At 52.5% G+C, this 23,882-nt stretch overlaps 10 protein-coding genes across 10 annotated transcripts; 2 read left to right on the forward strand and 8 right to left on the reverse strand.

Moving 5' to 3' along the window:
* Positions 1–245: 245 nt before the first annotated feature.
* Positions 246–2,433, reverse strand: CKM354_000453700 (uncharacterized protein; the record flags this gene model as incomplete). Its single annotated transcript, XM_044799776.1, has 4 exons — positions 246–1,226; positions 1,283–2,263; positions 2,328–2,353; positions 2,409–2,433. The coding sequence occupies 4 exons, from the start codon at positions 2,431–2,433 to the stop codon at positions 246–248; spliced, it is 2,013 nt and encodes a 670-aa protein (XP_044655711.1).
* A 1,027-nt stretch (positions 2,434–3,460) lies between these two features.
* Positions 3,461–4,865, reverse strand: CKM354_000453800 (uncharacterized protein; the record flags this gene model as incomplete). Its single annotated transcript, XM_044799777.1, has 2 exons — positions 3,461–4,770; positions 4,823–4,865. The coding sequence occupies 2 exons, from the start codon at positions 4,863–4,865 to the stop codon at positions 3,461–3,463; spliced, it is 1,353 nt and encodes a 450-aa protein (XP_044655712.1).
* Positions 4,866–5,840: 975 nt separating this feature from the next.
* Positions 5,841–8,640, reverse strand: CKM354_000453900 (uncharacterized protein; the record flags this gene model as incomplete). Its single annotated transcript, XM_044799778.1, has 4 exons — positions 5,841–5,907; positions 5,981–7,475; positions 7,597–8,276; positions 8,336–8,640. The coding sequence occupies 4 exons, from the start codon at positions 8,638–8,640 to the stop codon at positions 5,841–5,843; spliced, it is 2,547 nt and encodes an 848-aa protein (XP_044655713.1).
* A 1,081-nt stretch (positions 8,641–9,721) lies between these two features.
* Positions 9,722–11,082, reverse strand: CKM354_000454000 (uncharacterized protein; the record flags this gene model as incomplete). The annotated part of the gene is made up of 2 exons (XM_044799779.1): positions 9,722–10,178; positions 10,262–11,082. 2 exons carry the CDS (start codon positions 11,080–11,082, stop codon positions 9,722–9,724), a joined length of 1,278 nt encoding a protein of 425 aa, XP_044655714.1.
* Positions 11,083–11,228: 146 nt separating this feature from the next.
* CKM354_000454100 (uncharacterized protein) lies at positions 11,229–12,035 on the reverse strand (the record flags this gene model as incomplete). Its single annotated transcript, XM_044799780.1, has 2 exons — positions 11,229–11,577; positions 11,632–12,035. The coding sequence occupies 2 exons, from the start codon at positions 12,033–12,035 to the stop codon at positions 11,229–11,231; spliced, it is 753 nt and encodes a 250-aa protein (XP_044655715.1).
* Positions 12,036–12,509: 474 nt separating this feature from the next.
* On the reverse strand, positions 12,510–13,943 carry CKM354_000454200 (ubiquitin-protein ligase peroxin 12; the record flags this gene model as incomplete). The annotated part of the gene is made up of 1 exon (XM_044799781.1): positions 12,510–13,943. The coding sequence occupies one exon, from the start codon at positions 13,941–13,943 to the stop codon at positions 12,510–12,512; it is 1,434 nt and encodes a 477-aa protein (XP_044655716.1).
* Positions 13,944–14,902: 959 nt separating this feature from the next.
* CKM354_000454300 (uncharacterized protein) lies at positions 14,903–15,685 on the forward strand (the record flags this gene model as incomplete). The annotated part of the gene is made up of 1 exon (XM_044799782.1): positions 14,903–15,685. One exon carries the CDS (start codon positions 14,903–14,905, stop codon positions 15,683–15,685), a length of 783 nt encoding a protein of 260 aa, XP_044655717.1.
* Positions 15,686–15,736: 51 nt separating this feature from the next.
* Positions 15,737–17,524, reverse strand: CKM354_000454400 (uncharacterized protein; the record flags this gene model as incomplete). Its single annotated transcript, XM_044799783.1, has 4 exons — positions 15,737–16,065; positions 16,119–16,573; positions 16,633–17,318; positions 17,378–17,524. 4 exons carry the CDS (start codon positions 17,522–17,524, stop codon positions 15,737–15,739), a joined length of 1,617 nt encoding a protein of 538 aa, XP_044655718.1.
* Positions 17,525–18,342: 818 nt separating this feature from the next.
* CKM354_000454500 (uncharacterized protein) lies at positions 18,343–19,532 on the forward strand (the record flags this gene model as incomplete). The annotated part of the gene is made up of 2 exons (XM_044799784.1): positions 18,343–18,886; positions 18,946–19,532. The coding sequence occupies 2 exons, from the start codon at positions 18,343–18,345 to the stop codon at positions 19,530–19,532; spliced, it is 1,131 nt and encodes a 376-aa protein (XP_044655719.1).
* A 3,114-nt stretch (positions 19,533–22,646) lies between these two features.
* On the reverse strand, positions 22,647–23,566 carry CKM354_000454600 (uncharacterized protein; the record flags this gene model as incomplete). The annotated part of the gene is made up of 2 exons (XM_044799785.1): positions 22,647–23,385; positions 23,451–23,566. 2 exons carry the CDS (start codon positions 23,564–23,566, stop codon positions 22,647–22,649), a joined length of 855 nt encoding a protein of 284 aa, XP_044655720.1.
* Between the last annotated feature and the right edge of the window lie 316 nt (positions 23,567–23,882).

Here is a 23,882-nt window from a genome sequence, read left to right on the forward strand (position 1 = left end):
CGGTTGGTAGCCACGTTCTGCTTCGCCACAACAGACATGAACCAAAGTCGAGATTCCAGGACGGTCGCGGCCTATCTCCATTGCAGTCCCATCACTGGCGCACCAGCCACAAGCCACTGTTCCGGCATGTTGCTGGTTGCCACGAGTCGATACCACCAGCCGCTGCTGTTCATACATCAAGCTTCCCATTCGGCGCTTTTCGATAGTCCAGTATGTTGAGCTCACAGCAGGTTTTGAATATCTCTTCATCCATATAATTCCTCAGGCATATCTCCAATCATGATATCCATCCAGTGGATTGTGGGCCCCGAAGAGTCCGTTCGATTACGATCCAACTCATCTGCTCGAAGCCAAACAGTTTCCAACACCTGAATCATTCGTAGCACCGTAGGTACCCCATGACGTTCATGAATCCAGTTCATTCGGCGCACTACCAGGCTTCGCCATGTCTGTAGATCTGCAGTCTGCGATGATCTTGCCGCACTGGACTGTAAGGCACTCCCTACACCGATGAGTTGTATTGGGATGAGATTGTTACATCCAGATGATTGCGATATCCTCGGGACTACACTCAGGATTGAGATCGCAAAATCGAGAGCCATCCTGCGGGCTTCCAGTTCGAGGTCAGGAGCTTTCCGAAGATTCGGATAGTACTCCATGGCGACTTGGGGGAATTCTAGCGTAAGTTCCATGAGGATTGTCAGTTGCATTATGGTGTCCACGGCGAACAAGTGATCGACTGGCGTAGTTGGATCCTGTGTGTCGGGTACCGACATAGCTGGGGGAGCTATATGGTTCAAGGCCTTTCCGTAAATCTCTGTGGCCCTCGAAAGATCCTCGTCCGCTTCTGCAGTTGATACTGGGGCCGCCTTCGAGCGATTGAGTAGTGTGGCGCGGCGTTTCCGTCTAACTATTATCATTGTCTCGGTTAAGTAAATGAACAGCGGAGTACTGAATCCGGTCCATGGGCATAGATGAATGCGTTGCCCGTTGGCCACTTTGGTGAATCGGCGTAAGTGTGCCACTGAGCTGAGATTCTGGTCCACGACAATAGATTTCAGGTACTCCAGAAAGGCCATGGCGCCAATGATGAAACTTTGCTCGCGGTTTAGTAAAAGTGGCCGCTCATCGAACTCGTTTATGCGTTGATCGGCCAACCACGCTCGGAACAACGGCTTGGCACCATGAAGGTGAACATGATTTGTCGCGGAGGCATCGCACCAGCTCTGTTTAGGACTGTTTGTGAGCCTGGTATCCTTTTAATCACAGATTCTGAGCTTACCGTGGTGATTACAAGCAAGAACGCAGCGAGAAGCGCCTGCTTTCTAGCAAGTCTCGTAGAGAAGGGAGAGTCGTCATTGCTGGCTGTTCCATTTACGATTGACCTTATTGAACGAACGACAGACGTGATTCCCCGAATCGCGCTCGTTTCGTGTCTGGCTACTACGTTGCGCATTTCAGCCATTGAGGGAGATAGATGCGCTGCTGACAGGCTCACAGCGCAGTCGTTAATCAATTCAGAACTCAGCACGAGCTGAGGGATTTCTCCTCGAAATGGGCTTTCTAGCGAGTCGAAGCACGACATCAATCGCGGGATCCGATCAATGTAGTATGCGGTCAAGGTGTTTCTCGTGTCATCAGCAAGCCAGATGTTGTCGCTTCGCAGGTTGGCCGAGGCTGCCTGCAAGGCTTTGATCTGCTGATCCTTGACGCTGTACCTGTTTGTTGGGCGCGTTGTGCTTTGTGCGGTAAGGGCAGGCGAGATGATATCTTGATCCGCGGTAGAAGGACCTGAATCAGCCTCATAGCGCTTGCCTTGTTCTGCCGCGGCTTCCCCAACGGCCTCTGCACTCTCTCCGGACATGAAGCTTTGCTCTGTCCCTGGGGTCCATGTGCGTTCGTACGCATCGACAGCTTCAGAGGGACAGAGTGACGACCCAGAGGTGGAGTCTGGTGACCTGGGGCTGCGAGGAGGCACCCGCACGACATCGTCTCGTTTGGAGTCGGGTCTCTCTTGTGGAATCAAGGTCTCAACATTATGCTGCTGCCCATGCTGACCTCGCTCGAAGGAGCCTGGGTTGCTCCCCACGCGAGGCTTTGAGTCTCCTGCACGAGGTTCGTAGAGCGGCACCAGGCCACGAGCGGCCTGTTGCACTGTAGCGTCAACGGCCTTGGGTCTGATTGGGAGTGGTGACCCAGGACAGTCGATACCTCTCCCTACGCAGTTTTTGCATTCAGGTCGAGTCTTGTCGCAGTAGATATTCTGCAAACGCACAAAATCAGTTCACCAACCAAGCAAAGAATGCTCAGGTTATCCGTTCACATACCTCGAGTCTGCAGGCCTCACATCCGTCTGGGTAGTGCTTCGTCAGCTTTGCTTCCGGCAATAGTACATAGCCGTAACGAACCCCTGTTGGCTATACTTGTGGACATGACTGTTGGGCTCAAAATTCCGTGCGCATGAAAGAGCGGTATGGCTGTTCAGATGACCAGTCGCGTTGGCCGGCTGCCCGGCGAGCGGCGGGACCACTCAGCATGTGGACTCCATGTGCCCGTCCGGTAATGTGAGAGATGGATTTGGCACTCAGTTCGCGTACGGCAGAAATAACCTTGTTCTCGCAAACTTCTTGGTCGGATGAACGATTTCGATGAAGCGGATTGTAGGGAGTGCTATCAGGCGATCTCCCGGAGATTAAACCGAGGGTCAGTCAACGTGTGAATGAACCCCTGCTCCTGGTACATTCCAAGGTTTACATGGATCTGTATCTCAAAGTGTTCACTTGGCAGACTTCGCTGACTTCAGCTTCTTCCTCAATCAGAATCGCCCACTTCAATAGAAGAAACACCACTTCAAACCGATTCTTGCTCTTCAATGGCAGAATTCAATTCCATGCTGTGGGGCGACTTGTTGATTGGAAATAGCACACAAATATGTCCCTTTGCCCAGATAGAAAAGACATGGAGTAGCAAACAACTTCGTCGTGTTCATTGTCACATATCATGGGGTACGGAGCAGCAAGTAAGCAAATAAAAGGAAAGTGAAACGGAGAACTGAGACAAAGTGTTCCTCTATCCTGCCAGAGGAAGAGGTTCGGTCGCCATTGCGAGTTCTATGCTGCTCGCTGCTTCTCCATGCAGCAAGTCTACTCCTCTTTATGACCTTTCGCCGAACCAGTAAAACACAAACCAAGCGCTGCAATGCGATGCGATGCGATGCGATGCGAAGCGATACTAAGCCAACTCAATCAGAAGAACAAAAGCTCATACCTGCACAGCGAACCGCCATCGCCATGCCTCTAACGAAACCAAAATCTTGCGAAGCGTTCACGTCTCACGCCAGACATCGCGAGCCATCTCCTGTCTGAGAGGTGAACACCATGCAGCAAGACCACACACCTTCAGCTCATCCAAGCGAGCACCAACCAGTTCCTGAGCTCATTCTGGCAGCATCATATCGCAACTACTGTCCCTTAGCAGCATCTGCCCACGATAGCACGCCGAATGTGCCCTTCGGCTTGGTTGGCGCCAGATGCTTCAGACCACCGTTGCCGGAGAGGGAGACTCTACCGTTTGTCGGCTTCGCCAACTTGAGAGGCTTCTTGCCGACCTGAGTCCACTCGTCTTCAGCTGGGTCGTTCTTCCGTAGTGTCTTGGCCGGGGTCTTCTTGGGCGTCTCAAGCTTTTTTGGTGTCTCTAGGCCAAGCGCGGCAAGTGTCTTTGATGCATCTGGATCTTGCAAGGTCGACGGAGCGGTCAGCACGGTCTCGTCGACGGTGCCAGCTGAGTTGGTGAGACTGGGGACGTTGACGCTGCTGCGGCGAGAGCTGTCGCCGCTGTCATCGTCTTCCTCGTGCGCGACATTCGGGTCAGGATCATCACTGCTGCCTCTTCTCTCCTCCAGGACGGCATCAGAGTCCTTCCTCTTGATCAGCTTGTGCTTATCATCCCACTCTTTACCTCGATCCATGAGAGCACGATAGTGCTTCTTGTTGGCCCAACGCCAGAAGCCAGCCTTGCTTCTAGCAGTGGTCTCGAGCTCCTCGTGAAAGCATTGCAGGTCACTCTTGATGGCCTTGGTCAACTCCACGACGAGCTCGCCTTCCTTGCCATTTACGTTGGTGTTAACCTCCATTTTCTCCAGGATAGACCTGACATGGTCCTCAGAAACCTCGTACTGGTCGGTGCGATCTCTAGCGATGTAGTCGTGGCGGAGCGATTTGGTGTTGAAGGTGCTGTAGTTGAAGCTGAGGTTCCACTTGATGTCCTCATCTTCAGGCGCATCTTCGCCCTCGTCATCTGCTTCCGCCGTCTCTTTCTCTGGCTCGGGATGAAGAAGCTCTGCAACACGCTCGATATCCGCGGTTGTCACAACCTTGTGCCTCTCCAAAGCTTTGGCCACCTTCTTCGCCGCCTTTTTCTCCTTCTTCGTGGCCTTTGGTGTGCTGCTACTCGGGGTCGGAGTTGCAGGGTCGGCGATGCTCTGGAGAGCGTCGGCGGTCAAGAGAGTCCTCGGAGCTCTTGGAGTGCTCAGGGCCAGAGCTGCGGCTTCCTTCTCGGCTCTGAGCTGTTTGATTCTGTGGAGGATCTCGGCAATGTCCCTGTGTCTCTTCTCATGCTGCTCGTCGGCGGTCTTACAGGCGGCGCAACGAGAAGCCCAATTCAGTCGGAAGAGGGAGTGGTACCGGTGGCACCACTCGACATGCTTGCCGAGGCAGGTGGTTCTGCATTTGTCGTGCGAGAGCGGCGTTGAGCAGATTGGGCAGTGGTGTTCTAGACTGTGTCAGTATGTCCCGAGGAGGAGATGGCGTGTGGGTGTACTTACTCAAGACTCCGCCTTCATCCCAGCGGAAGAGATCCTGTCCCATCGTGATCTTGGGGGAGCCGACAGCTCGATGTGTGAAGGTCGAGTTGGCTTGTGTGGACGGCCTGGAATCTGCCTCAACCTCGAGCGTCGAGTGCTGCCTGTTCTTCGAATCGCGGTGCTGTTGTTACTGAGTGAAGCAACAGAAGGAACCGACGTCTTCATTCTCTGGATGTCGGTGTTGTACGGTAGATGTCGGCGGCGGCCGACGTGGTCCAGCTGGGATCTGTGCGGGACAGTGCAGATGGAGGAGGTAGAAATTGAGGATCGGTGTTGTGCGTTGTCGTGGGAGACGGTCGGGAAACGGAGGTTGGTTTGTCGACGAAGCTCTTTCGTTTGAATATCTGTTTAGGCGTCGGGAGCCCAAGAGTGGGGACCGGTTCGGGCAGTGATGCCGCTTTAGTTCCCGTTTCTGGTGAAGGTGAATGGGCTTGAAAGTTGTCGGGAGGCTGACCCAGGCCGTAGTTCTTGTAGCACCTTGCCACCGCTACCTCCTATCAAATCCAGCGCGTCGGGAAGATGCAGCTTCACCCTGGTAGGCGTTGTTCTATCAAATATGATATGTTCGTTTGCAGCGAGCGGGGTGTTGATTCTACGTCGTACAGAAGACGCGCCGGGACGCGAGCGATACTTTCACATGCGCAAGGGTCCACCTTAGCGTGGTAGCCTCGTGTCATTCACTTCTCGCTCGTCAGCTGCTCAAGATACTGCCAATAAGATACAGCTGTTGTGTCAGCACAGAGAACATCAATGGAGCAGAGTCAAGACAGAAGCAGATCAGGCCGTTACATTGTTATTTTGAGTGCTCGCAGGCAGCAGCCGCAAGTCTTCTTCTCTTTAACGAAAGTGGTCGAGCAAAGCTCAAACGCATCAAATCGTGCAACCAATTGCGCATAATCCGGAACCTGCCCAGCCAGTCGAGATCAACGGTCCGCAGACCTCAGATGTTCTCAACCAGTCGAGCTTCATCTTACAGATCTCAAACGTCCTTCACAAGTCTCGCACCAGCCCACACATATGGGTAGTTGCGCTGATACCAGTTGACCCTACATGTCGTCAGCAGATATTCCCCAGTCAAAGGCACAAGGCTGCCCCAAAGGAAATTGCGAGAAAACTTACACCGACTTCCTCCCCGCAAACCTCGGATGAGTCGCCCACGACCCACCCAGCACGACATAATGCTTTCCATCATAGAAATCCGCACTATAAGCCGGGTACAACTTCATAGCCTCAAATCCTTTCCTCTTCTCCAGCTGAGAGCTCGTCCACTCCCAGAGTCCTCCCATCTCCGCATGACCTGCCAAACTACCGCCATTCTGGGTCACCGGCAAAGGATGCCAGTATTTGAATCCCACGTTGGCGTCGCCGAGGTCGACAAAGAGCTCGCGGCTCTTGTAAGGGTCTGCAGCCTCGCTGCTGGACCCATTGACGGAAGAGGAGGATGGTGGGGACTCCTCGACACCCTCATTAACGAGATGGCTGTTGACAGCTGGGATGGTTTTGCCTTGAGCTTTGTCGGCTTCTTTCTTCTTGAGATGAGCGGCATACTCGTAGATGCTGCGTGCTTCCTCCATCGTTGGAATGCGGCCGCCCATATATTGTGCGCAGCCGTTGAGCTCGTCGTAGGATGCGGAGCATGGCCAGTCAAGGGCATACTTCAGTGCAATCGGACCATAGAAGGTGCGAACAAACTTGCCCTCAAGGAAGTGGTCAAACTCCGCATCGCCGTTGGCATGGCCATTGACACCGTTGGTGTGCCCATTAATAGCACTGTCGCGTTTACTCTGAGTGGTCCAAGAAGCCGGAATCTGCTGGACATCTTTGGCAAGCATGTACCGCGCATACTCCTCGTTGGTGATGGGACGAGCAGCAGCCTGGAAGCTGTGGACCTTGGCAGTGTAAGAGGGCTTCTCGACATCCCAGCCATAATGGCGTACAGGTCCTTCGGACGTATCAGCATCGTCGAGACCAATCGTCACAGTCTGCTCAGGGATGGTGAACCACTCGTTGGGCACAGCATCTCTCTTAGCCTTGGCAGCCAACTGCTCAAAATCTGCTTTGACAGTGCCATCAGGAGCGTTCGTCTTGTCGCTCTGCAACGCCATGTAGAGCAGAGTCTCCAAATGCATCACTTCATGCTCAAATCCAAGCCACATGGCACGTCCGGCCCAGTTGTCCTCGTAAACACGGCCAGTCTCGTAGAGGTCACGCACACGGCTGCGAACATCCTGCTGATACTTCAAGATCGTCTCCAGCGCAGGCCACTCGTCGGGAATCTCACTGTGAGCATGGCAGTGCTCAGGATTGTCGACGTCTGGATCGATGCCGCGCTCGAAAATCTTCGTAAAGTAGCTGGGCTCCGTAAGTCCAAGTCCCGTCGCTTCATTGATCTTGATGTCGAAAAAGGTTGGAATGTGGCCGAGATAGAATATACACGCGTTCCTCAGCTTGATTGGTTTCTCCAACAATTCCTCATCGGGAATCATCTGTCTCGTGACCTTGTCCCAAACAGCCCAGAGCTGCTCCCATTCGGGAATGGAAGGAACAGGGTGGCGAGCATACTCTTCTGGCTTCGTCGGATACATCGTCGCTGGCCGGGTGAGCATGTGAAGAGCTGGAAATTGTGGTTAGCTATGCTTATACTGACGCCGGACTGATATCACACTGTGTCGATAAGCAAGCGGAGGTAGTTTCCGCTGGGGTGACATGTGGTGACAAAGCCGAGTGGTACCCACCGTAGCTGCCGCTGTGATTGGCCCACGAAGCACTTTCTATGACGGATGCTGCAGACCACAGCTGAAGAGCTTGTGCGGCATTCCACTTGTAAGACTCTTCAATCCGGACTCGTTCGCCTTTCTTGATGTGGACGCCTTCGACTTCAACATCGCGCTTGGGTACTACGAATGCGCGGTGTCGCTCTCCTTCCTGGTCATACTCTCCTACGGCTTCCCAGTCATCGATATTGAAGGCGGCCTTGCCAAGAAGGGTGTTTGCATGATGCAGTCCGTTCATGGTGAAGTCGTGCGTCGTGCCATCCCTGTCGTTGTATGCATGGTAAACAACCTCTGGATCCTGACACGCATCCAGACCGAGGATGAACGAATCAGTCGGCTTGAGTGTGTCTGCGAATTGGGCAAGAAACCCGACAGCCTCATCCCGCGTGAAGTTGCCAATACTCGAGCCGAGTGAGAGAATAGCTTTAGGCCGTGCGGCATTTTCTGGTCGCTTGAGCCATTCCAAGCCGTCGTCGTATGTTCCCCAGAGTCCGTAACACTGCACGTGCCGAAACGCGTTCTTGGGCACTGCAGCGAGCGTACGTTCGAGCTCAGCCTGCATCAGATCCAAGGCATAGTACTCGATTGCTTTTCCAGCTCGGTCCAGCGCATCCAGCAAGATCTTGACCTTTCTCAGATTGCTACATTGTATGTTAGTGAGGACAGTTCAGGCTCGATGCCTGAATGGGGTAGGTCCTACCCGCTGCCCAGCTCGACGATCAAAGCGTTTGTTGGAATTCTTTCGGCAATGCGATCGGCATGCGTCTCTAGAACCTGAATCTCTTCGCCTGTCAAGTAATATTCGTCCAAATACGTGATCTGCTCAAACAGTTTGAGCCCCTTTGTGTCGTACAGCAGAAGCGTTGGAAGAGTCTTCTCGCCACTGCGATCTTGCGCTTTCAGGCCGGTGTGAATGAGCTGCTTCAACTCGATTCCTGCGGCATCACTGCGAATATCAATGATGTCAGGCCGAAGAGTCTTCTGAGCTTCAGAAATCGAACCCATGTTCGACAATGCTGGCAGCGACCGAGAGCAAATGAGAAGCTAGGCGTTATTTCGAGCGTGGGACAAAGAGAATAAATAGTGCAGATCAGAAGTCGGAAGTGAATGAAAGCTGCTAAAGCATAATACAAACCACGCAGTCCCCTGCAGCCTGGAAGCTGGTAGGTCCATCGAAGGGTGCATCATCGACAACAGGAGCAAGGATCTGACCGTGCATGCGCCATTTGCAGAAGTGACAACTGCCGTCAGTGGCCGTGTGGTCGCAGAAGGGCCGCAAGGTCTTCAAGCATTCAATGTGTTCGGCACTCTTAGACTCCACAGCACCGTAATAGCTGTAGCGCATTACGAATCAGATTCCGCAGCAATAAACAAGTACCTGGCAGGAGATTTTGGTGTTTGTTTGTGTCCTAGTAGCACGGGAAAACGTGGCTCCTGTTTGCGGATTGCCATTGGAGGTAATGCTTCAAGGTCCCCATTTCGCTGACGTTTAGCTGCAGTTCAAGGTTCCATAGGGGCTTCCTGGTCGGAGCTATAGAGATCGTGGAGTATTTCCGCCCAGCTGACAACTAGCACTCAGATGAGATGCCGTACTTGCCGTGATCAGCCGCAATACTGTGGTCTTTCTCAAGTGCCAGACTGTAGGCAGGCGGATTTGTCATGGTCCCTGACAGCTGTGCACATGTATCTGGTTGTTCCTCTGCCCTTCTGAAGAGTGCGGGGAAGGTGCTGAGCAGATTCCGTTGTACCTGGCTAGCACATGCAATACCTGTTCCTGCGCGTCATCGTGAAGTCGCTTGGATCCAGCCGTGGAGCTTTCTCCGTCCGAACGGCTGCAGCGTCGGGGCAAAGGCTCCGGGCGAGTCCGAGAACGGTGAGCGTGGCGAATTGGACGTGGCCACGAAAGGTAAGAAAGTGAGGCTGATGAGGAAGAAGCAGTGTTGTTTTAGCAAAGGTCGAGATGTTGTACAAGGAAGTGATGGCGGGGACAACGACGCATCGCGATGGTGTGCTTGCCAAGGCAAGTCACATGCCTGCGCGTTCTATTGGTGACACCGACACCAATATGCCGCCAGAGCGGTTATCATCACCGAGAGACAGACACCTTCCTCTCAGCGGCTCCAACAACGCTCACTTCGACACCAAAATGTCTCAGCTCCTCTCCTTCACCTTGACCGGCCTGCTCACCACCTGCTAATTTCTCCTCCTCCACTCCACGCTCCCCTCTGATCTCCCTCCAGAACCTCACGTTCAGTCCCTTCAGATAATCCGGCAAAGGATCTCTCCCATCCAAGTCTTCTTGCTCGATCTCTGCACTCAAATCTGCGCCTCTGGACAATCTCAGCAGTGTCGAGAATTGATAACTGAATGCAGCATCATTCGCGACCATCGCCGCAAGCCCAAAACACACAATGAGTGCTGTAACGCCGATTGCAAGGCCATATGCAAGCCAGAGCTTGAAGGCTGGGTAGACGTATATGTTGGTGCGCATGGAGAGGGTCACATTGGTGGGTGGAGGGTAGAACGGCGAGGAGCTATTGTATCTGAGTCACAGAAGATGTGTTAGTCTAAGGTCAGGCACGTATCTCGAAGTCTGAGAGCTTTTATTCGAATGAATTGGACTTACTGCAAGGATTCCTCACTCATCAAGCTAATCGTGACATTCACAAACAGCTCTTCCAGCATTCTATGCAGCGGAACCTCACTTGTGGCATTTCTTCTATTCTTCCACCCCGCAAATTTCGAGACATCTCCGCTTTCCCACACAGGTTGGATGTCTTGCAGTAGCATGTCGCCATTCTTGCTCGCCATGTTGAAGTCGTCCATCCACGCCAGTTCTGGTGACGTGGTCAGCACGGTACCGATCACTTTGGAGTCCGTGCTGAAGGCCCGGCCTGATTTATAGTTGCTATCCCATTGCACCGAACCGATAAGTAGCTCTGCAAAGGCGTTGAAAATGCCTTGGTAGGACAAAGTTTGAAGGAGAGTCGTATCGAATTCACAGGTCGTTGCTGTTGATTCATAGTCAGCGAAATAATCGCAGGGCTGTGACATGAGATCATCTTGATAAAGAGAAGAATTCTTCCAAAGACTTCGAACTTTCGAATGGCTGGTGAGAGGCATGGGGGAGATATCAGATACCACCACGCGAACTTGCTGTACGCCATTGATGAACGAGAACTCGGCGTGGTATGTTGCGTTGTGAAGATCGCATTCCAATATCGTAGATGGGGGCGATGCGTCAGGACCAAAAAATGTTTCTGTTAGGTTGATAGGCCCGGTTGGGTAGCAGACTCGAGGGGTTTGCGATGCCTCGCTAGAATTCATTGCCATAAGAGAAGGCGTGGTAGCGATGTAGAATAACGTTGAAGCGGGATCGCGCTCCGTGGAGAGATCACTATTCGACACATGTGATCCATTGATCAAAGTCTCGAGATATGGAAGCATCTGGATTATGGGCTGTGGCGATGCGGGCAGGAGCGCAGGTCTCCAGCTCAGAAATCCCGGGCCAGCCGAGCAGTTTTTTCGACAAGAGTGTAATCGAGAATGTTTTGCTGTATGGCGCGAGCAAATATCCTGTCCACGGCTCCACACTAGAGAGCCGGAGCAGGAAATTCCATCATCCAGCTAGAATTCGGAGCAGGAGCTTTAATGTTGAGAATCCCTCCTTGCGCAGCAGCAGCTAGTGCTAATCTGCGTACAGAGTTGCTAGGTCCAGAGTAAACGTAGTCTGCTTCGATCCCGCGCGGGAGGTAGTCACGATAGTCACAGGTACGGTACGCACAATCGAGTCGCACCTCCATCGGCGCCACATATGGCATCTCAGCCAGCAGGTTGAGACTGTTGAACGCGATTTGCGGAACAGGTCGGAGCTCTGAGGGAGCTGTATGCGTCCCGATTGATAGAGTGGCTGGTGTCACGATCGAAGCAATGGGTATCAGCCTGTATACTTTGATGTGAGTGGACATACGCCAACCTGGATCAACTCAGGCTCACCATGCCATGACTGCGATCAACAGCAAGATTGGTCTTCGCACCCACACCGACAACGTTCCCAAGGCCAGCAGATTCCCAAGCACCGACATAAGCACGTCCAAATGAGCCACAGAGACCCCCGGTTTGCTTTGCCGCGCGGCAGACCAGAGCACGGCCTGTAAATACGCCAGCGATATCCCAAAAGCAAAGCATGCTCGGACGAGGAATGCAAAGGCCGTCCCAATGGCAGTGTTCGTCTGCTGTTCGGAGAAACTCGCCCCGAAAAGGTGATACTCGTCGTACACGGAAGGTGCCTCAGTGCCGTGCAGGCTTGCGTTGAAGAAATGATGTCCCAGCGCGAATAAGAGCCCGAGAAGGACAGCACCTGTCATTAACGTTGGTGTGAGCCAGTGAATCCGCGACATTCTCTGAGGCTAATGTGTGTACGCTGCCCCTGCGGGAGAAAATTTGACAGCAAGTGCCATGAGCGCTGTTTTAGAGGCACGATTACAATCGCCCATTGTCCGAAGACGAAGCGCTTGTGATCCAGAAGCATTCGAAGCCTGATGCATGGCGACATGAGATGAAGTACATGCTGTGTCGACATAGGTGAGATTGCTGAACAAAGCTTGGCTGCCGTGAGCGAGCGCGTGCGTTGCGTAACGATCTCAGTCGGCTTCCGTACGAGACGCAGGTGTTTGCTCTATTCGTGTTACAGCCGTGTTCCAATGAGCATGGGATCATGGTCTGAGAGCAATTCAAGCACGGAGTTGCGGTCATGTGCTACGGCAGTCGTTTCAAAACCTCTGCTGTGCACTTGAGGTTCTGAACCTGAAGGCAATGGACGCGCCAGTGTAGTGTTGTGGAACATGGGACAGATGTACGGTGAACAAAGTCTTCTACACCATGACTCTCCGCAGGCCGCTGGTGCCACCAAGCACTTTCCTCCCGGTGACGGCATCGCGTCCTGCGCCACTCTCCCATTTCTCTCGTCGACTGCCACCGCCCTCCTCAACCCAGCCTCTTGCCCCTTCTTCGTCACCTGAGCCTTCGAGAAAAGCTTCCTGTCGTGGATGCGAGCCATCGACCCACTTGAAGATGCACGTGTAGCAATACACGTATCCCGTCTGTGCAGCAGTGGGTGTCTGGATCGGCTGAACGCAAATCGGACACAGTGCTGTCACATTCTCCCCCTCTTCGTTCATTGTCAACGGCGGCGGAACAGTCAGGATAGGCAGCATGCTCGCTGCTGAAATCGGAGGCCCATCAAAACCACTGTCTCTCCTCAAGCTGCTACTCCTCGGCCTCTCCCCCTTCTCGTCCGCGAACTCCGCCTTCTTCTCTTTCTCCTCGCTTTTCTTCGCCGCAGCCCTGACACCCTTCGACAAACCACTAATGCTCGGTGGTGGTAACTCCAACCCCTCATTTGCCTTCTTGCTCAACTGCCTCGCAAAGTCCGAGTTATGCCACCACTCCAAAAATTTGAGCGCAAAGATACTCGTCGGCAACAACAACTTCAACGCCGTAACGACCCTCGGCTGCAAAACTCTCGACATCGTCCTCGGTGAAAATAGACTCGTCGTCTGTCCCGGTCTCGCCGCAGGCGGTGCTGGTTTCGGTTCCAGAGCCATAGCAATAGCCTTGCTGTCCGCCTCGTTCAACCTTCTGATCCTACTCCCAATGATCCACATGAATGGACTGTGATATTTCGTCCCATCAAAAAGATATGCCAGATTAAATGCCAGCAACGAGAAGTAGTACACCGCATTGACGGAAGGATAGCATTTCCGTAGAAACCATTTATACACCCACATAATCTTATCTGTCAATTTCCCTTCTGCAGGATACCTTTCCCGATCACGGTATGCCGGCCCAAGCATATTGATCCCGCTGGCATGAATATCATAACTCTCGTCCAGTTTCCGCTTAATATATGGAATCCCAACCATGACCGCCAAATTCTTCCAAACATCTCCATCGCGAAGTTGTAGTGTTTCGCGGACTTCCTTTGGTGCGCCGAGGCGTGCGCGCATGCTTTCCCCGCCTTTGATGCGGAGGACGCGTTCGCGTTTGAGGCCATAGAAGTTCTCGGTGAAGCCTCCGCCGTAGGTTCGGAGGTAGAAGCGTTCTAGGGCGAGAGATAAGAGGGCGTAGAGTTCGTCGAAATTATTGAGAATTCGGAGGAGGTAGCGCGGGTTGCGGTGGGTTGCGACTGCGAGGAGATAGCGGAGGGAGGGCGGGATGAGGCTGTTAAGTTCGTTTTCGGACAGAATTTCGAAAAGGGATGGTTTTTGGTTGTCGTAGCCGCCGCTGAGGGCGGTCATGAACTCCATGATGGGTCGTTAAAGAGGGACTTGATGTTATCGTGGGCGCATTGTTGTGTATTGTGTGGAGTGCTTTCGTGGAGTGAGCTGCTGGGTTCAAGGGTGTTTGATTGGGATGACGAGCTTGCCGAGGTCCCTTTTCACACGCGCGTGTTCGGCGCGTCTCTGCGTCCCGAAGAACAACACAACTGCTATGCATCCGGATACTCAAAGCATGCATCAGAGACAGCTGACTGCGAGACTCATCTGCTGCAACCACGAGATTTTGACTGCTTTATACACGCATCTCGAAACATAGTGAGACTGGTGGCGTATCCTACTCCATAACAGATGCGTATTCCTGCACAAGGAGCACCAACTCGGACAAGAAATCAACGGCAGAACAAAATTTCTCAAAGTCGACTTTATCGCGTTTCTCCGAGCTGCTGACCAAAGTCACGAAGGCTCAGCGGTCCTCTGGAAGGCAATGCGCAAAGAGCGAGCAAGTCCCTGATCCAGAGCTCGTCTGACGACTGAGTGGCCACGCATGGCCGTTGTTCTGGGACACGGTGGGAATGTCTCACTACTGGTCGAATTTATGTTACGTTTTTGAACCGGAATCTACTGAATAGGTTGTTGCGTTGCACCAGATGGAGCCTGATCGAGGCCGGCAGTGTGCTTCCGATTACAACTGAATGGAAGGAACCCCAAGAGCGAGAAATGAGTCTCCAATGCCTGGTTGATATAATGCGGTATGCTACAGGGTCAGGAAGTTCCAAGCAGCAGCCGGCTTTCTCAGCGTTTGCAGCTTCATCCGCTAACCCCATTTTGCCGGCGAGGGGCAGGATGGCCGAGCAGGCCATGTGCCGAAGCTATGCTTAGCTTCCAGATGACAGACTCATAGTACATAACGGCTTACTGGAGCCGAACTCCATCTGTGCTCTTTTCGCCCTTGAATATTTCGGATATAGCGAGCAGGAAGACCCGAAATGTCGACGATCAACTTCCCACATGAAAACGGCCGCGAGGCTCCAATCTACAAGCCTTCCACCACGAGCCCCGCAACAGCAGCTTTCATTTTCATCCACGGCCTCGCAGACTCTGCAGCTGCAATAGAGAATATTGCCGACCAGTTCCAACAAGGTGGCAAGCTTCCGTACATGTCCTGGATCCTACCGAACGCAAAGCGAAGTCCTATCACTCTTGACACAGCATGGTTTACTCCCAATGGGCTTCCTTCCCATGCGCCTTCGCGTCCGGAGCTCATACCAGACGAAGACGAAGAAGGGATGTTGGAAAGTGTAGCGTATATCGAGTCAATCGTTGACGCAGTCGTGGAGAGCGGTCTACCGCCCGAGAGAATCATTGTCGGAGGCTTCAGTCAAGGTTGTGCAACGAGTCTACTTACGCATCTGACTTCGAAGAAGTATAGCGGGAAACTTGCGGGCTGCGCGGGCTTGTTGGGGTGGCTGCCGTTGTGGGATGGGACGAAGCGAGTCAAAGCCATTCGGGAAGAATCTGGGCTTCAATCGAGTGGCGAGTCGCAGGGCAATGAAATTCAGATGTTTTTGGCGAGAGGAGGGAGAGATGAGTTTGTGCCGAAGAGGGCTTGGGTGTACACTCTGGAAGCTTTGAAGGAGCTGGAAATCGCGAAGCAAGGGGCGTCATTGGAAGTGAAGGAATACCCTCCTTTGACGCATACGATCAATGCGCCGGTGATGAGAGATCTTTGCCAGTGGATGGAGAACATCCTTCCGCCACTTGAAGGATAGTCAAATGCCTATGCTCATCTATAAAGCTGTGTCCCTACCATCCCATCACAATTATGCTGACGCTGCAATTGGCTGAACCGAATAGCCTTGCCAATTGTCCACAGCCTCCTGCATCTTCTGCTTATACAACGGAAGTCCGCCAAGGTAGATCAGGTACTCTCTCTTCTTGCCAGGAACGTTGGCTCCCATATACCAAGAACTCGTCTTGATCATCAATGTTCGCTCCGCCAAAGCCAGAACATGCTCTCGCCAGGCTTGCTCTGCCTCTTGACTTGACTCGATTGTTTCGATCTTCTCGTCTCTCTGCCGTGTGAGCAGCTGTATGATATACTCTCCTTGGATCTCGATGAAAGGTGGTCCGTTGGTCAAGCTCGTTGGGGCTAGATTTGTCAGCATTGACTGCGTCTTGTTGACAGAAGCATCTCAGGCTTACCTTGGGGACCATAGACCATGAAGAAATTGGGGAATCCATTCACCGTCATTCCAAGGTTCGTGATGATTCCATCTTTCCACTTCTCGTCCAAATCAATGCCATTCCTGCCTTTGATACCCATTGTTCGCAGACCGCCTGTGACTGCATCGTATCCTGTGCAAATTGCGACGATATCAAATTCTCTTTCCTTTCCATCTTCCGTGACGATACCGTTCTTGGTAAATTTGACGATAGGAGAATTCGTGATGTCGACGTGATCCTTGTCACAGCACTCATAGTAGTCCTGCTCGAAACTTGGACGCTTGGTGTTAAGGAAATACGGGGGCTCAAGTGGTGCGAGTAGGTCTCTCTTGACAGGATCTGAAATTCGTGCTCGAGTCTTTTTGCACCAGAAATCGTAGAGTTCGCGGTTGGCTTTCGGATCGATGAGGTAGTCTGAGTATGAACTCATTGACCTGGTGCATGTGAGTCAGCTTGTCAATAAGCCTGCAATTTTGCTTCGATCTATGCTTACCAGGTGAAGCCGCCTTGTTTCCATCCATGCTCGAGACGCTCGTTTCGTTTCTCTGGAGGATCGTCGAATACTTTCAAACCAGAGTTGACCACAGGGAGACCAGAATTCGTCGATCGACATGCCTTGAAGACGTGTGGCATTTGCGGTAGATTGGCGTAAATCTCTTCTTCTGAGATCTGTCTCTGTCTCATTGGGACAGCATAATTTGGCGTCCGGATGAATTGTGTTACTTGCTGGCCTGCCTTCGCAGCCTCTTGTACGATTTGAATGCCTGTGGATCCAGCTCCAATCACGGCAATCTTCTTGCCTTCCAGAGTTACATTATCTGGCCAAAGAGCCGAATGATGGATCACGCCTTCGAAAAGCTCGCGCTGCGGCCATTCCGGAATGTGCTGTCTGAATGATGTGCCAGTCGCAGCAACGAGCCAGCGGCATTTCCAAACTTTCTCATCCGCTCCGGTCTTCAAATACCATCGGTTTTGCTCTTCATTGTATTTCGCCTCCTTGACTCGCGTGTTGAGGTTTACATCTCGGTGTAAATCCCAGACATCTGCTACATGCTGAAAATATCGACGCAGCTCCTTGTCTGATGGAAATCGCTCGGTCCATGTAAATGTTTCGTAAATGGCTGGATCTGAGAAGCCATAATAAGGGAACTCGCAATCGACTCTGGCTCCCGGATATCTCTGCGTCATTCCGTCAGTGCCATGGGATCGTACGCTGAGCTGAGATGAGAAGTGCTTACATTCCAACACCATACTCCACCCAGAGTCGGACCAGCTTCAAGCACTTTTACGCTAAAACCGTTCTTACGCAGATTGTGAAGCAGATGACATCCTCCAAATCCTGCACCGACCACGATCACATCTAGTTCTTGCTCTTCTGAAGACATGGTTCTAGGTTTGAGCTATTTTGCAGGGATCGAGTTGGTATGAAACTGACGTCCTATGCGTGAGGTTTCCATATGTACACTTTGATAAACTTTCTGGAGCCGTCTCCGTGCGTGTGCCCCGCAGAGGGGAAACGCAACCGGCGATGACACAAGCAGTGCAGTCGGTTGGCGGGTATGCGGTAATAATGCGGATATAAGCCGTCGACCACAGTTTATGCCTGTCTTCGACTTCACATGCATTGAGACGCTGAGCTTGAGATTGCATCGATTGATGACATGAATGTCCACTGTAATGGCGTACTACATCCATACTTCGTCCGAGGTGTTTCCTGCCCTCTGCTTGATCACGCTCCTGCCCCTGAGATCATGGACTGGATTCATGGAGAGAAGGCATGCGCTGCGTGAGCCGCTGTCGATGACCTGTGTCCACTCCGGCTTCCATTTACTCGCTGGAGCAAGGAACCACGTCCGAAATCGCGACACGGAAGTCTGAGTAAGACGGACCACATTCTTGCTATGGAGCACAACGCCTCGGGAACGGTGATGTACTGAGTCTCAAGGGGCATGAGCAGAATTCCACCGTCTATAGACACAGATCCATAGACCTGGGTCGCCCCCTTCAGCTTCATTCAATTCTTAGAGCGGTTGGTAAGACGTCAGCGCGGCTTGAGATCGGCGGGACGCCCTTCGGAGATAAGAACAGCTAGACCACGAAACCCATTTCACCACCCCGCATCACAAATGTTCACATATTACACCTCGTCCAGCGATTATTCGAAGACGTACTCCGTTCGTGATCTAGATTGTTAGAACCCATCATGCCTGCCCTCAAATCGCCCGCATTCGTGGTACACGATGCCAAAGAAGACTTCAAGCTAGGAGAAATTACTCTGGATGAAATGCAAGATGATGAGCTATTGGTCGAGATGAAATATAGTGGCATCTGCCACACAGACTTGGTGTTTCAGCAGGGACAACTCACCATCTGCAAATATCCTGCCGTCTTTGGACACGAAGGAGCCGGATGGGTCAAAGCCATTGGGCCCAAAGTCAAGAACAAGGACGTGCAAGTTGGCGACTTCGTGCTGCTCTCCATAAACTTCTGTCAAAAATGCAAGTTCTGCACACGTGGTCACCCAGCGGATTGTACCGAAGGTACTCGGTTACATTTGTTCGGTACTCGTGACGATGGCTCCACAGCTGGCAAACTCTCTGGTTCGGGCGAGAGCGTTCGCTCGCATTTCTTCGGACAATCGAGTTTTGCGAAATTCAGCTATGTGCACGAGACGTGTGTTGTCAAGCATCCATATCCGGCTGAGGAGGCGGCCAAGTTTGCCGCGATGGGCTGTGGATACCAAACAGGTAAGTGATGTCACGCCTATATTGTACAAGGTCGATTCAAGATTGACAATGCTATCCAGGTGCTGGCACCGTAATGAATATCCTAAAACCTGAATCAGATAGCTCTATCGTTGTCTTTGGCCTAGGAACCGTCGGCCTTACAGCTTTGATGGCAGCCAAGTACTTGGGCCTCAAGCAAATCATTGCAGTAGACATTCAGGAGCTGAAATTCCCGATCGCAAAGGAGCTCGGCGCCACAGATATCGTCAATTCGCGGGGCATTGATATTGCCGCGAAGCTGAAAGAGTTGACTGGTGGAGTCGGGGTGGACTATGCTGTGGATTGTACTGGTGCTACCACCGTAATCGAGGCGATGTTGAACAGCTTAGGGATGAGAGGCACAGCAGCTACGGTTGGTGTACCCCCTACCGGTGCTAAAGTGGAAATCGACCCGTTGGTGTTTTTGCTTGGAAGCAGGAGATATGTCGGATGTCGAGAGGGGGACTCAGTACCGACTGAGTATATTCCGAAGCTGGTGGAGATGCAACGGCAAGGCGAGTTTCCTGTGGAGAAGTTGGTCAAGGTTTACGATTACAAGGACATGGCACAGGCTCTCAAAGACCTGCATGACGGGACTGTTGTGAAGCCTGTCATTCAGTGGTCATAGCTGTTGAATTGCATTTTACTGTATGGCATAGCATCAGGGTGGTCAATGGACAGGTCGGCCGGCCACAGCACTGCTGCCGGCCCTGCCGGCCGATTCAGCGGCCGTGTCCGTCCGTCCGGACGAGAGCCTCTCATTGGCCATGCCGTCCACCGGAGCCCTGTCCGCTGTTCGCCTTGCCTAATTAGGAAGGATGTTGAAAAATGAAGCCAGAGGAAGGTGTTGTTAGCCCTCTATTCGCACGTCTGTCTGCTGGCTGTTGCCTTCATATGAGCTTGACATCTCACTGTCCACGTCGCCGCTAAAGTGATCGTCTTGCGCTCTTACCACCTCCTTTGTGTGTCTCTTCAACACAAAGTCGTTCTTGAACCAATTTCGCAGTAGTTGGTGTGATTGTGCGTAGTCTGTCTTCGTCTGCCACCTCTCATTGTCGAGAACGTGGCCAGCTAAGCTAAACTCACGCTCACACGCGCTCGAGCTCGCCGGCGTGGCCAGTAGGTCGAATGCTAGCTTGGACAACAATGGATATCGCTGGCGATTGTCACGCCACCATTGGACGACATTAATAGGCTTGTTGCCAACCATATAAGGTGTCAGAGGCTCGGCAAGATAACGCTGCAGATCGTCTTGCAACACAGTGTCCGTGAGCATTAACGATGCCGTGTAATCGTCGACCTCGCGTTCACGTGTCGCCGGCCTAGTTGTTGGTGCTGGACACCGCATCTTATACTCATTATAGAGCTCTTCAATCGCGTGTCGTGCCTTCACTGTCCATAGCGTGGACGCCTCGATATCGTCTTGATTCTGCTGCTGCGACTGCCGTTGCTTGCACTTCGCTTTCGCCTTATTCTTGCGCTGCGTATTGTCGTCTTTCATACCACCCCAGTGCTGCTCGAACCAGCTCATCTTGAGCGATGGATGTAACGCCACGGCGGCACGGTAGGCAGGCGTGCGATCGCTGAGTCGATAGTACTTGTCGAGCTTCTTCCAACCAAGATTGACTATCGCCTTAAGGTGTGAGTTGGCCGCGTGTTCATGGTCTGACTTCGCCTTCTCAAGTGTAGTTAGCAGTGACTCCAAAGCTGTCAACGACTGCCACAATCCACCGAAGTGTTGGCCATCTGCTTGGACCTTCAGCGACGCCATCTTCAGCGGCTTGAGAAGCTTCAATATCTCCTTCAACTCGGCCCAGTCATCCGCGGTGAGTATGTCTTCACGAAGGTCGTCAATGAACTGTAAGCAATACAGCTCTATTGGATCTTTGAGCTCGAGGCCACGCTCGATCATGTCGTGGTCAGATTGCCACTTAATCCCGCCGTTCAACACTAGCTCGACAAGTCGTGTGTCTGCCTCGCGTTGTTTTGATCGAAAGACGTGTCGTCGTGCCTCGCTATAGTGAGCATGGATCACGATATTATGGAGCTTGCCAACACAGCCCTTCTTTCGCCATGCTGTCTGACGATCGACGGCATTACGTAGAGATAGAGCGCGTTGAAACTCGTATACGATCTCGCTGTCTTCGAGCTCCTCGTCTTCCTTATTCATGTCGTTGCAAGCCTGGTCAATACACTCGATGTCGACGCCGTAGAGCATAGCCTTAACGACTAAGTTGATGAAGTGGCCAGCGCAGCGAAGGCGGCACTTGTGAGGGTGTCGGAGACTTGGTATTTCGCGCCTAATAGCTTCGATCGTCGTGTCGTTGTTAGACGCGTTGTCGGCCATAAAGTAGGTCAGTTTGGACGCGATATCATACTGTCTGATCAGCTTGAGAAGGATGTTTGCCTGCTCTTCACCAGTGTGATTGCCATAGGTTGGTACGAGTCCAATAAGTACTGTCTTCAGCTGATAGTCCTTATCGAAGTAGTGAGCATGAACACCTAAGAAGTCGGTGCCGCCATCGATGTCTGCTAGCCACGCGTCAAACGACAAAGCGATGCCGCTTATCGCCGTAGCCATATCGCTCTTTACTCGAGGCAGTGTCTTCTTACACAAGTCGACGATCCAAGCTCGCGGGGTGTTGTGAGAAGTAGGGAATAGCATCTCGAGAACAGGTTGACGATACGTAGCTAGCCGCTTCAGTCGTTCAGATGCTAGAGCGCGAAGTGAGTGCTCATCTGTTACGGCATACTCGAGGAATAGCGACCTCCACTCGGTACGATCAACAGGAGTCTTCTCGGTCGTCCTTTGACGCTTGATCATACTAGCGATGTTGCCGTCGTCTACCGGACGCCTCTTACACTGCTTGTACGTGCCATCGAGCTCGTAGCCATGCTTGCCTAGGTGTCTGCGTATCGAGTTCGTTCCTCCACCAGTCCGAATGACCTTCACCTTCCTGTGATCCTTATGGCTGCTGTCGAAGCACAGACGACACAGCCAGTAGTTGGTGAAGCTCTGAAGATGCGTAACAGCCTCACCATGCTGCCAGACCCACGCTCTGTGCTCTGCCTTGCCTGGCGGTGTCGGGTAAAAGTCGCGAAGAGCTTTTCCATCGACGAGGAAGCCGGTCCGCGTATAACGCGTCCGGAGGACGGTTCCGAGCTGCGATTCGGCGTGGATTTGTGTCAGGTCGATGCTGTGGGTGGCGCTTATGCTGGAGGTACCGCCTGCCATCGTGGTGTGTGCGTAAATGCCAATGATCAGGTGGGCGATCGAGGGACTTTGGCATGTGAAGGAAACGCGTCCCCAGTCGCGTTCTGAGAAGTCGCGCGTGGGAGGTCGGCGCACGGGCCGGCGTCTCTGCAGGCTGGCATCTGACCAATCAAACACGCTCTTATTCATCAATTGACCCAGACCCTAACAACACCCCTAGGAACGACATTCTCATCAACAAGGTCAATTCACATGCCATGGACACCGGTGATTCACTTACATGTCCGGACGGACGCTAGCATTAATAATGCCGGCCGGCAGATACCCCATTAGCTGTCCATCCGGCCGGACACCGTCCGGACGGCATGGCCACGAAAAATGACCCGTCCATTGACCACCCTGCATAGCATGACGGGGGAACGATACGGCACCATGCATGTGCCTCTACAGCGCGGATCCTAACTTCTTGTTTTACATTTCTTACTCCTAAGGCTTGCAGTTGCTGCCGTCTCGACGAGTACCAATATGCTAAAGCTTTTCGAATGTGGTTTTCGTTTTACGGATGCCGCTCATCATGGCCTTTTTCACATCATCGGCTTGTACCATTGCACTGTTCCACGCGGCTGTGTACAGCAGTCCATCTTGGACAGGTCGATCACGGCTATAGTCCCACAGAGCTTTGGCACTCTGAACCGCTACGGGACTCTTTTCTGCTATTGTCTTGGCCAGGACGAGCCCACCATCGATGAGCGCCTGCTTGGTATCGAAGACTTTGCTCACAAAACCCTGTGTGGCAGCTTCGGGGCCGTCGAAAGTTCGAGCGGTATATGTGATCTCCTTTGCCCACGAATAGCTGACACCAATCTTGGGCAGGCGGCTCAGTGTGCCAATGTCTGGAGCGAGGCCGACATCGATTTCTCTTACGCAGAACTTCACATCTTTTGTGCAGTATCGCACATCAGCCGCTGTTGCGATATCCAATGCTGCGCCGTACGAAACCCCATGGAGCAGGCAGATGACGGGTTTTTCGCATCGCTCGATGGCATTCACTGCGTTTTGATAGGCCAAAGCGTGCCTTCGAATCTTCCACGACCTGCGAGCAAAATCTTCCTTTTCAGACGGGGCACCTACGGGGCCAGAAGAAGCTGCTCCGCTCACGTCGAGGCCAGCCGAGAATGCCTTATCGCCAGCGCCAGAAAGCAGGACTACACGAACGTCTGGGTCGTGCGATAGCTGGTCGAATACTTTTGCCATATTGTAGAACATACTGATCAGGACTATAATGAGCATAGTTCGCTGCTGAGAACCCTAGCATTATTTGTATCCACTCACTCATGCTTTATGGAATTGTATTTCTTCTGATTGTCGATCTCGACGTGGGCAACATATTCGCAAGGGAAAGAGATCTTGTAGTTGGCCACGTCGTTGTACTGAAGCGGTGGATCCATGGCGAGGACGATGTTACTCAATGCACATGTGGTGTTCAGTGTTGGAGAGAATAGTTTGATTGATGGTTATCTGCCTGAGCTGGGGATATGTGGCCTGGGGCTCGCGTTATTTCCGCTCGTTAGGGGTTTCTACGCGTCTCTCTCTACGCGTCAGCAGTCCAGCAGCCACCTGAAAATGAAAGAGAGCGAAATTCTCAACTGGTAATTCGACGTCATTGATAACATGCTTCCGGGAAATGCAGATGGTGGCTTGAGGCGGCCACTTACAAGTTCAGAAGACAAGCGCTCGGACCTCTGGCCCCCCCGCCGTATATCC

This window comes from Cercospora kikuchii (genome assembly GCF_019650295.1).
Source record: "Cercospora kikuchii DNA, contig_00003, whole genome shotgun sequence".
Lineage (NCBI taxonomy): Eukaryota > Fungi > Ascomycota > Dothideomycetes > Mycosphaerellales > Mycosphaerellaceae > Cercospora > Cercospora kikuchii.